This window comes from Diplotaxodon limnothrissa, linkage group LG12, assembly GCF_057381915.1.
Source record: "Diplotaxodon limnothrissa isolate DT_005_m linkage group LG12, D_limnothrissa_male_GT1.1, whole genome shotgun sequence".
NCBI lineage: Eukaryota > Metazoa > Chordata > Actinopteri > Cichliformes > Cichlidae > Diplotaxodon > Diplotaxodon limnothrissa.
Genome location: NC_140607.1, coordinates 12,261,416 through 12,273,124, shown reverse-complemented (window position 1 = coordinate 12,273,124; position 11,709 = coordinate 12,261,416). Strand labels below are relative to the sequence as shown.

The following is an 11,709-nucleotide window of genomic DNA, read 5'->3' as shown; positions in this document are numbered from 1 at the left end:
TTATTCACTAAGCCAGAAGTTAAAATCATGTATCAGCGTTTTCCAAAGAGTCCTCTTGCCGTAGATGAGCACCACGGCAGCAACGGTCGTGTAGAGCGATGTGAAAAAGATTGTGAGAGAGAGGGTGCTCTCTTGGTGCGCCACAATTTTGTAGTTGACATACAGGTCTACCACGAGCAGGACAAGGAAGTTGGCCACTAGACCAAGAGCCATTTCGATGACCCTTATCTGAGTGCCCAGCTTTGGAGGGTGGGTTCCATTGGTGCTAGCTTTCATATGCTGGAGATGGATGGCCAGGTGAACAGAGATGGAGATGCAGCATTTCACCATGACCACCCCTGGAAATACATCAGAGAGGAGCAAGTACATGACTTGATAAACCTTCACAGAAGTGGTGTCAGAGAATACAAGTCCACAGTCTCCATTTGCTTTGTAGGTGATGTTGCCAACCGCGTTTCCAGCAGCTGCTGGGTTGCCAGCGTTAAACAACACAAGCATTGGCAAACAGGTGCCAAAACCAAACAGAGGGATGAGAATCACAGCTATGGTCACGTGCTTGACGATGACATCTTGGGCGTGTGTGTAGCAGTGGTTGGGTTCGTGAACCAGTTTGGTGCTGTAGTAGAAAGTGAGAAAGCTGCTGTTCCACATGATGATGAACTTGAAGCTGAAGGTAAGCACCAGCAGGATAGCGTAGCCTATCTGGGCAATCTGGCAGTTACTGTCCACCTCATCCATGGTCATCCAGAAGTAGCAAGTCATCTGGTGAGCAATACTGGCCACCGACAGAGCCATGGTGATAGTTTCACAAGGCGTCCACTGCTTTTTCTCCTTGTAGTTCAACACACTCATCAAAGAGATATAGGAATTAAAAAAGACAGTGGTGATGCCCAGCACACCCGTCATTACCCAGAGGGGATATTTAATTAACACAAGCATAACCCCAAACTCTTCTGTGCCGTAAACTTTAACAAGGATACCGTAGTCTTTAAGTCTCCGTGCAACACTCAGCAGTCTGTGTGGGTTTCTGAAGTGCTTTGGTTTTGCTGCGTTCAAAGAGATGACAAGAAGGGGGGGAAGAGGAATAATAAATTATATACACACACTCAAAAATCAGATGATTCTTCATTTCTGTCACAGAATTGAATCAGTCATAGCTTGTCAGAAGGGCCCGAGGAAAAGATTCACACATTTAGCATTTGAAATTCATTAAACAGATACAAACAGGCCCAATTAAAATCTTTGGTCAATGTTCGAATTTTATGCCAATTCTGAAATTTAAGGTGGTCACATGCAAAGCGAACAAGTGAGGTAAGAAGGTTAGAGTAATTAGTGTAGGAAATTCCTACACTAGCGAAGCTCACCTGGGTCAGATATTGTGTTTTTTATTGCCGTGAATCCAACTGAAGGTTTCTGCTTACGTTCTCTTTGCCTGTTAGTCGTGACAATACCCGGTCTGGCTCAATAACTTTGGTAGCAGCTGAGGAATCCTTTGTTTTGTTTTGTTTATTCAAGCATTAATCCTTGCCTGGAGTTGTCTGCAGGATGCACACGCAAGGTGAAAGTCTTGGATCTAAGTTTTCTTTTCATGGGGATTTATATGTTCACATTGGGTACGATTTGCATCATCCCTGACCACAGGTAGTGGCGACAGCTGGTTTGCATTGACATGAGGTGGACAGGATATGTGCTCATTATACACAGATCAAAAAAATAAATAAATAAATAAAGGGACAATTTGAAAACATCAGATCTCAATGGGAATCGATGAGCTTCTGGACAGTCTGAGCTGCAACCTGGCAGCATTGTGGACCAAAACACAATGTCCCAGAGATTTGCATCCATTCAGGGGTATCAATTCTTTCATTGTCATAGAACTGCCTGCATACTGTCATCACATCACCCGAAGGAACTTTAATCCAGATACCTAAAGGCAGTTAGGGCGCTGTTGTCAAGCTTGTAGAGGTCTGTGTGTCCCTGATTGAAATGCCTTCCCAAACCATCACTGAACCATCACTAAACCTATGATGCTGAATGATGTTACAGGCAGCATAACATTCTCCACAGCTTATCAAGACTTTTTCACGTCTGTCACAAGTACTCAGGGTGAACCTACTTTCATTCGTGAAAAGCACAGGGTGCCAGCGGTGGACCTGCCAATTCTGGGATTCTATGGGAAATTCCAATCGAGCTGCACAGTACTGGGCATCATGAAGCCTATTTCTGGTTGTTTGGTAAGAGACATTCACACCAGCAGCCTGCTGGAGGCCATTTTTTTTAGCTCTGGCAGTGCCCATGCTATTCCTCCAGATACCAGTCCTACTGATACGGGAAGAACCTTTTATGACCCTGTCCAGCTCTCCTTAAGTAACTGGCTGTCTCAAAGAGTCTCCTCTTGAGACTGTGCTGGGAGACACAGCAAACCTTGGCACCTCATGCTGCCAATAATAACACTGACTTCAAATTCAAAACTAGTGAAAAAACAGTCAGAAAAGACGAGGAAGGAAAAATGTCAGTGGCCTCCACCTGTAAAACTGGTTCTGGGAAAAATTCCTGTTTTGGGTATTGTCTCATTGTTGCCCCTCTCGTTTCATTTCATGACCAACAAAGCAGCTGAAACTGATTAACAACCCCCTCTGCGACTTAACTGACCAGATCAATATCCCACAAGTTTAATTGACTTGAGGCTGCACTCTGATTAAAAAGTCCTTCCATTTTTTTTTGAGCAGTGCATATTGATATCCAATGACTTTACTGTACGTCTGTCAGTGCAGCACAGCAGCTCAGCCAATCCACAAACCACAATCCAACACGCGCCGCATGCAAATACTTATTCCTGCTGTCCGCCACATATTTACAAACACCAAACCGCCCACACGCCCATTTACCTGATAAGAACAGCAAATCACCTTTAAGTCACCTTCACAAGCCGTGCTCATGCAGCACCTTATCACTTTAGCTTGTGCTGTGGAGCACCCCAACTTTCTTTTTAATGAGGTGTTGACTTAAAATTATAGTTCAACTCTATTTAGATTTCTTGTTTACTCCATTTATCCAGTCAAAACAAGCAAGATGCTGATTTCATAAGCACACAGTATGGCTTTCCCAACAGTCTGCAGTCACACTTTTCTTTATAAAAAAAAAAAAAAAAAAAAAAAATCACCTTAAGCCAAATTTCAGGGACAGATTCTGCCTTTTTGTTGCACAAGAGCATTAAAAAGCAGTTTTCCATACAAAAGCTCTTTGAAAGCAGACTGCGGTGGTAGCCTTTTCTTTTTTCTAAAAATAATAATAATACAATTTCTTTTACTATGCCAACCCTGTTAAAACTTCTGCCCTCCAAAGCAAGACTGCGATTTTCCAACGAGGCTTCCAGAACAGTATTTGTAATTAATTATTGTATCCGTTTTCCTGCTTCTTGCATGGATCAAAGGACAGGCTAACGTGTGAGCACATGAGAAAGCTTGACGGATGTGCATTTACTGGGAAAGAAAGGGGGAAAAAATACTGGTTAGAGCAAACAGAAAGTCACAGACATTAACACGGACCCACAGAGGATGTGTTTGTCTTCTTGGGAAGCAAACAAACGACAAAGTCAAGCACAGCAGAGGCACATTAAACACTGTGTTATGCCAGTCTGTTGGTGTAGCTGTGTGGTGGGTTGGGATGGGGTGCCCCTTGCCCTGAAGGGGACTGGAAACAGAATTACTGACCAAGCCACACCACTACCAGCAGCTCGTATTCATTCAATATACGCACCTTTTGAAGATGGGATCTTTTGAAGAGAGGTGGGGCTGCAGGCACAGTGCTGACTCTGCTTACTGAAGGTGTCAGCTGCAGGTCAGTACCGCTAGTTTAAGAGCTAGTTTACCTTCTTCCTACCCCCTCCCCAAAAAGATCAGACATGCATCCCTGCACAGGACATGAACGAGGCAATTCTGCTTCGTTTTGCTCTACAAATTATTATTATTATTTTTTTTACCAGAAAGCAAACTGCCATAAAGAGGGTCAGAGGTAAAGCTAACTATTCTAAAGTGTCCCCAATTATCGAGCCACTTACACCCCTGAAAATAGCAGCAACTGTGAAAGCTGTGAGAACACATCGAGCATATTAAATGACCAAGATTTTGAGTTTTTTTTTTAAACAAGAACTTTGCACTAGATATTTATTTTAATGGATTCTTCATTCGTTAATCTCTCTAATTAAGTTACATTTGTACACATGTGACCCATGTGGACCGACAACACAAACACCCGAATGCCATTTACATTTGTTGTTCGCCTTGACTTGCCAATTAAAACAAACTGTACAAAATAAAAAAATAACAAGAAGGAAAAAAAGCACCATAATAAAAAATAATTGCTTTGCTATATACATTTTACATACAGTTTTAAAAAAAACAAAGCAAATCTTATTTGTGATTATGAAAACCTGTTCTTCTGTTTGCTTTACACTAGCAGTGATGTGCTAAAGTGCTTCATGAAAGTCAGCTGATACATATAATATGTCACATGAGGGTAGGATTTTATGAGTCAGTAGCTATGCAAACACTCCCATTGTTCCCTGGTTTAAAAAACATGTATATATTATTGCAACTCTTGGCCCTTATATACTTCAGACACAGAATATTATTTAAAAGGTGTTGAGTCTTTTTTTTTTTTATCATAAAGTGTAGTTGAGCACTAAAAATAAAATTAAGAGCCTGTTAGGCTTGAGGTTTGTGGTCACACGGCGTATCCATATTTAGGGTCATATGTGAGGTGAGCGGGTATCTCCCCGCCTGTGGTCGACCCATTGCTTCCATTTGTGAAGATTGGGCCCGATTCATTGACCGTAGGCAGATTGCCCCTTACGGAACTGTAGATGACGCCGTGGTGAGTGCGGTATCCCATCACTGAGCGGAGGCTGGAGTGCCGGCTGGAGTGCATACTGGAGTTCCTGCTCGGGGGCCTGCTCTCCGGGGCCTGCGCATCCTCCCTGGGAAAGTAGAGCCATGCAGGTTCTCAGTTAAGCTGCTGCACCAATCTGAGATCGTTTGACAGATGCCTCAAACGGCCATAAAATACCTTATTTCATTCGCGACCTCCTTCTGGTAGCGACGCTTGTGGCAGCAGCAGATGAGAAGCCAGATGAGAAGCAGGAGGAGCAGCAGAAGCAGCAGAGCGCCTATCACAGCGCCAGCTATCACACCTGCTTTATTGGTAGCTGGAAGAGGCAATGTATTGCTTAGAAATCAAACGTGTGCAGCTCACCTTCTTGAATTCCAAATCCAACAAGAGGATTATATGTGATTTTGCATAAAAGCAAGTCAAAAAAGGTACCTTCAGGATATGAGTGTTCAGAGCTGTTAAACTGAAAATAAGATGATGATATTGTAGACTTACGGTTGTATGCACGCAGTACGTATTTACACTGCCCTTTGCCCACAGCGTTTGCTGCCTCGCAGACATAAGTTCCAGTGTTGCTGTCTGTATGGTTCTTTATCAGAAGCTCCCCACTCTGTTGGTCTTAATGAAAGAAGACAGCACTGAGTACAAGCACATTACCTACACAAACACAGCCGCATTAGTGTTTAGAGAAGAGCATTCTTAGAAAAAGGCATCCTGGTGCTAAGTTGCTTACTTTGAGTAGCAGTGGATGGAATTGCAGCTCCGTTTTCTCTCGTCCACACATAGCTGATGGGAGAGGATCCTTGACGGGATACGCAGCGGAGGGAGACTGTGCTTCCTTTCTCCTCACCACCTTCAACCCAACACTTTGGCGTTGATGGGGGAACTAATGAAAAAAAAGAAAGAAACAACCCATATGGCACAAAAACTATTTTAGTGCAATGCTCTGATTCAACACTGAAGCATCTGGGTATGGCTGCAGTGAGGTAATCTACTGAGATAGAAAGAATGGAGGAGCCTTTGCATTCCATGTGAATGAGCACATTTAAAAGCAGACGGCTGAGAAATGAAACAAGTTAGACCGGTTAAAAAAAAAAAAGAAGCAAAACAAAAAAAGCAATTTGTCCTCACCCAACACAACCAGTGTGATTTTTCTCATGTCAATGCCTGGGAGCTTCTTGACTTTACACTGGTATGTGGCGGTGTCTGAGACTGTCACACCAGTGATAGAGATCGAAGCATCTCCCTGGTCGGGGTTCCCTGTGAAACTGAACCTTTTGGAGACGCTGTTGTCCGTGTAGTGGGTCTGGCCACCTGAATATGATAAGATCTGAGAGGCAAGATTTGCACTGAGTAATGTCTTATTTTTTGATTCAGGTTTTCCAGCTAACTGAGCCTAAATGCAATATTTTCTCTGTCTTTCTATAATTCCTCTCTGTCATCACACATGCAACATACCACTGTGTCCTTCTGTGTCATGTCCGGACTGACGTTGGACCACTCAATATCCAGCGGTCCTGTGTCTGCTGCGGCTGGAGTATAGGTGCATCCCAGTTTAACAGTCGTTCCCGTTGCATACTGAATGGTCTGCGGCCCCGTGGATGTTATCTGCATCGCCTCTGTTAACATGGGATGAAACCAAAAATTCTATTAAGCTCCGTCTAACTTAGAACAATGCTTTCTTTCTCCATTGGATTCTTACAGTCGTGTACCCAAGTTAAGAGACAGAAAGAAGACAGAATAAAATGAATTTCGCTCTCAAACGTATTAATATTTCTCCCACTTAATGGCATTCAAGCTCTGGGCCTGCGCTCCTGTGCCGTCTCAGGGAGGAGAAGAAGTGCTGATGTGAGACTAATAGGCCTTTTAAGTCAAACTGAAGATTTTGAGGGCTTGGACATGAATTAAAGTAAAAGTTTATTTTGATTTTTGGGTTGGGGTTGCATATTCAATTTAACTTATTAAACTCTGGAGGCTTATTAATTGTCTGAAATATATCGGCAAATAATGATGAAAGCTGAACACATGAGCTAGTTACGAGCCGTCTCTGAGTTGACACACACTCCCCGCTAACTCACTCTTTTTGGCCTTAGATTTTTATTCAACTGTTGCCAGAGTCAACACTGATAGCGTGGTGACACATTTCAACAGATCAGAGTTATTTATCTCGATAATGTTCGACTCTATCTTCTCGCCATCCCTCCCCCTTTGTTCGGGTGTCCAACCTTCAGAAAATATCTAAATGGAGCTCAAATCAAATCAGCCTCTGTTTTGACATCGCTCATCATTAAATCCACTATAACCCTCTGAAAGCACTCAGAATGCACTTTAGTGGCACCACAACAAAGCAGAGGATGTCAGGGGTATTTATGAAAGCGTACACAATGGCAGATGTGATGAAGTGAGTGTGGAAAAAAACAAATTAGTCAGTCAAATGTTTACACCGTGAAAGCCGCCCTCCCCAACTCCCAGCACCCCCCAAGGGCAAAACACTGGGATCTAAAGAAGATGCGATTTCCACGTGAAGAGGCCACTGAGCTAACTTGCCAGTAGGTTCAGCCACTGAGCTCAGTACAAACATGCACATCCCTGTGCCCTCCCCTCATTGGCAAATACAAAGGTGCCTCACAGTTTTTGTTTTTGTTTTGTTTTGTGTGTGTTTCCTCCTGCTCACCCCTACTTCTTCTCTGGAATAATTTTTTGACTCGTCATAACAGCAGAAGCAGACGTAGAAGTGTTTACATCAATGATGCAGAGGAATTTAAAGGAATTGCCACGTACAATGCTAAACCCTGGATGTCGCTCATCGTAAATAAAATGATGGTTGGAATACTGCCATCATTAATGTTGTTTATTTCTCCTGTGAATGGAAATGCACACGCCCAGGTGCTTTCCTCAAATAGTCACGATAGAGCCGAAAGAATCAGTCGTGGCTCTTTATATAAGGCGGTGAACTTTTGGTCTAATTAGGAAGCATTATCTGAATAATGAAGGGGACGTTGAGGTTTGAGGGTTTTTTCTGGGCGTATTTGATGTAATTTTTTTTTTTTGCATTTTTATGCTGCTCATATTTAATACAGACAGCTTGGATGGGGGCCCGAGGCTAATTACTCCCCTGGTCACAATAAAATCCATCAGGGTCGCGCTTTGCAAATGCACATAGCTGTTTGACCCTCAGCCACAATAATTTAAGGTATGAATGATATGCAGGGTACTTCTCAGCCATCCCCACTACAAACGCACCCTTCAGTGAGTACGTGAAATGGTCAGATCATCAGCTGAGTTACAGTGAACTGTATCTGCTGTGTGGATCACAAATCAGATTCAGGTTCAGAATTCCTAAGAAAAACAACTCTTCTGCTGGTGATCGTTGTGTTCCCTGATTCAGCATGCTCAGAAACCTGAAACAAACTCCTTAGATGTAATCAAAAAGAAAGAAAAACCCCACACTCACCTGTTCTCAGCTGAATTGTCACCAGAAACAGCACAGCCACCTTTAGCCTGACGCTCGTGAATGCTGGCTCCATTTTCAACCTGAGAGCAAACACACTATCAGGAAAATAAGAGTTTTAATCTAAAGGCTTGTATTTGGCATCAAAAAGCAAAGATGTCTGGCGTCATTTACCTCTCCCCCAGAGCCTTTATCACTTTTGCTTAGTTGTTTATCTATAAACTTACATCACCTGAGAACTCAGTCGTGACGGTTTATTTTGTGTGTGTGTGTGTGTTTGTCTGTACAAACTACCAAGAAAATCAAATGTTGATCGATAAACGCTATAAAGGGAAGAATAAAAATAACAGCTCCGACATACCTTAAAGTGAAGACGCAATCCACAACAAAAGTGTGTCCTTGAAGGCTAACCGGTGTGACAGTACAGGTGTAGCAGGCTTATTTTGTCCTCGGGTGAAACTCAGGAGCAGTAACTATGGCCACACCCTCTCTGTCCATAGTGCACCTGTTGGCCACTCCTAGAATTGGAAACACGCCAAGCCCCCTTCATACTTGTTTTTATTTTTTCTTGTTTGAATAAAAGATAATCAAAAAATGTGAAAAGAGACTTTTGCTAGTTTAGGTTTCCAGTCTCTGTGTGTGTCTTGGCTGAAAACAGTTTAATAAACACCTACATCTTGCTTTTTTCACAGTTTTATCTATCATCTATTTATCACATCTATCATCTGTTATTTCATAACAATGCAAATTCTCTCTCTTCCTAAAACTACGGTATGATAAGTCTGCTGCATGCTGTAGAGTTCTTTGTGGTATGCTTATTTTTAAGGTAAGAGGAAAGTTATGATACTTGTTTAAGACCGAATGGGCCAGAAAAAAATGTTGCCAGCCCTTGTGTAACCCATCTTCCTGACACTCCCATGAACATACACTGACTGGTTTTTGTTGCTCTGCCACACAGGGCACATAGTGAGATCCATGCTGATTTGGGACTAAAAGACAACTTAACGTGACAGAGCGGCAAAGCGCAGTGCGGCAGCTGCCACTGCCGTTCATGCTGTTAGTGAGGTTGAAATGGCTTATCAGCTATGAATGATTTACCAAAACACAAAGTTTTGATTTAGGCCAGAAATCAATTCCTTTTATTTTTCTGTCTCAACTGTGGCATCTTTTATGATTTTCAGTTCATAAATGTGTTATTTTTCTTATCCTGGTGCTCCTCAGTTCATCCACCATCTGAAAAATGCTATTTTAGCTTTTTCCCCATTTCTTTGAGCCATCTTACTTCTGATTGCATGCTCTTAGTAAACAGAAAGTTTGAGCAGCAGGTACACAGTCCTGTGCTCACAGCCTGCAATGACCATATTAGGAATTTCCACCCTCAGTGACTTCTAAGACCGAAAAAATCCTTCTGAAACCAAATGTTCTAGACTAAAGCTTGAGCTGTTGGCTCACACTAAGTTCCTTATACACAAGCTGATCTCATTATTTGAAAGTTTGCACGTGTTTAATACACTATATTACCAAAAGTATTCACTCACCTATTCAAATAATTGAATTCAGGTGTTCAAATCACTTCCCTGCCCACAAGTGTAGGAAATCAACCGGGGCATGCAGACTACTTCTACAAGAATTTGTGAAAGAATGGGTCACTGACTGCACACCAGTGCACAAAGGAAGGTCCATAAAGACATGGATGAGCGAGGTCAATGTGGAATAACTAGACTGGCATGCATAGAGTCCTGATTTCAACCTGACAGAACAGCTTTGGGATGAATTAGAGTGGAGACTGTGAGCTAGACCTTTTCATCCAACGTCAGTGTCTGACCTGGAAGAATGGTCAAAAATTCTCATAAACACTCCTAAACCTTGAGGACAGCCTCCACAGGAGAGTTGAAGCTATTATAGCTGCAAAGGGTGGTCCGACGACACATTAAACCCTATGGATTAAGATGAGCATTCCTGTGAAGGCAGATGAGCGAACACTTCTGGCAATATAGTGTATGAGCATGGACGAGTAACAGAGCAAATATATCACAGAAAAAAAGGAAAAAGCATAATGGAGGCTCATTATGGTTTATTTACTTTGTTTTAACATGCAATATATCTGTCTGGCTAATGATGTAAAAATAAAAAAAAAGATCTTTTCAATGAAGTGAGATGTGCCGTTGGAATCATTCAGTACTGACTGAATGACATCGTACAGTATGATGTGAGCGCGGAGCGTGACCTTAACCATTAGGAAACTTAAGTGCTGGGTTAATGTGATCCTGCCAATAATGTTCATTAAAGAGATGAACAAATTAGTAACGCTCAGTATGAAACATGATCAGAAAGCAAATCTGAAATCAGCACAACCCTGTTCTCATTTGGTGCTCACTGTATGTTTGCAAGCTTTCTGCTAGAGCTTCACGCAGTGCGCCTGAGTGACACCACACCCATAAGTCTGGGTTTGAATGTGTCCATGAGTGATCCACCAAATATCGGGGTATGTGTGAGGCTGTGCGGTATGGCTCCTTTATCAGCAGGTGGTTAATTGCCCCACTTCCTCCCCCTGGTGTAAGAGGAGGTTCTGGCACTGGCTCTGAGTTGAGCAAGCTGTGTGACAGGGCGAGGCGGGACTGAACAGACAGTACTAGGACACTGACAAGACCACCATTAACACTGCAGGAGAGCGTGTAGACAAGCATGATGAATACATTTGTGATCACTGACCTGAATGTTCTCGACTTGTTGCATCTCTTTCACAGCATCTTGATCGCCCAGTGCTTTTGTAATTATCCCGCTAAACTTGGTAGATGTGGAGCAGCCATGCTGTGGCTCTGTCTTTAGAGCCAAGGCTCGCTTCAACCCACATCTCTCTTACCAGATTTGGCACAGGTAGCCTAATCACACCACAGGGTTGCAAACAAACCACCTTGACAGATGTCCAAATTACAAGAAAACAGCATAGCAGGGGAGGCAAACAAATGACCAAAGCAGGGAGGGGAGAGGCTACAGAAAGGCTTGGCTTGCCAGCAGCCATACTGAAATAGCACAGCAGCGTGACTCACGGTGTGTCAATGTCAGGGAGCCAGTTGGGCACACATATTCCTCTTTTTAAGGTGGAACGCCACTGGGACAAGGATGGCGCTTCTGGCAGAGGGGAGCAGTCACTCAACCCCTCAAAGAGCAACGTGAGTGGAATACAGCCAGCACAATCTGGGCCACACACTTTATTCATGACCTCCTGAAACTCAGCAATTAAATGTCCACTCTGACAGTGAAATTGATTTTTTTTTTTGGTATTTTTCTTTTATACCAATCAGTCTGTATTTGCAGATGTCCTGCAGATCATAAATACACTCTACAGCCCGGCTGGTGTTCGTTAG

At 42.9% G+C, this 11,709-nt stretch overlaps 2 protein-coding genes across 3 annotated transcripts; both read right to left on the bottom strand.

The window, feature by feature from the left end:
• On the bottom strand, positions 1-939 carry tas2r202 (taste receptor, type 2, member 202). Its single transcript, XM_085366900.1, has one exon. The coding sequence runs from the start codon at positions 937-939 to the stop codon at positions 1-3; it is 939 nt and encodes a 312-aa protein (XP_085223026.1).
• A 3,717-nt stretch (positions 940-4,656) lies between these two features.
• vsig8b (V-set and immunoglobulin domain containing 8b) lies at positions 4,657-8,781 on the bottom strand. Of its 2 annotated transcripts, none has more exons than XM_085367960.1 (8): positions 8,703-8,781; positions 8,345-8,439; positions 6,349-6,509; positions 6,022-6,220; positions 5,624-5,776; positions 5,386-5,508; positions 5,068-5,206; positions 4,657-4,978 (listed from the first exon to the last, which is right to left on the bottom strand). In XM_085367960.1, exons 2-8 carry the CDS (start codon positions 8,415-8,417, stop codon positions 4,726-4,728), a joined length of 1,101 nt encoding a protein of 366 aa, XP_085224086.1. In that variant the 5' UTR covers positions 8,418-8,439; positions 8,703-8,781; the 3' UTR covers positions 4,657-4,725. The 2 variants fall into 2 exon arrangements, with proteins under 2 accessions (XP_085224086.1, XP_085224085.1); XM_085367959.1 differs by having other exon boundaries at positions 8,345-8,424.
• Positions 8,782-11,709: the final 2,928 nt, after the last annotated feature.

What these genes read in the sequence shown, in the direction of transcription:
- tas2r202 (XM_085366900.1), bottom strand. Translation starts at nt 939, where the DNA reads ATGCTTGTGTTAATTAAATATCCCCTCTGGGTAATGACGGGTGTGCTG.
- vsig8b (XM_085367960.1), bottom strand. Translation starts at nt 8,417, where the DNA reads ATGGAGCCAGCATTCACGAGCGTCAGGCTAAAGGTGGCTGTGCTGTTT. An exon ending in GACAATTCAGCTGAGAACAG is followed by an intron (nt 6,510 to 8,344) that starts GTGAGTGTGGGG and finishes CCATGTTAACAG; the next exon opens with AGGCGATGCAGATAACATCC. An exon ending in TCCATCCACTGCTACTCAAA is followed by an intron (nt 5,509 to 5,623) that starts GTAAGCAACTTA and finishes TCTTTCATTAAG; the next exon opens with ACCAACAGAGTGGGGAGCTT.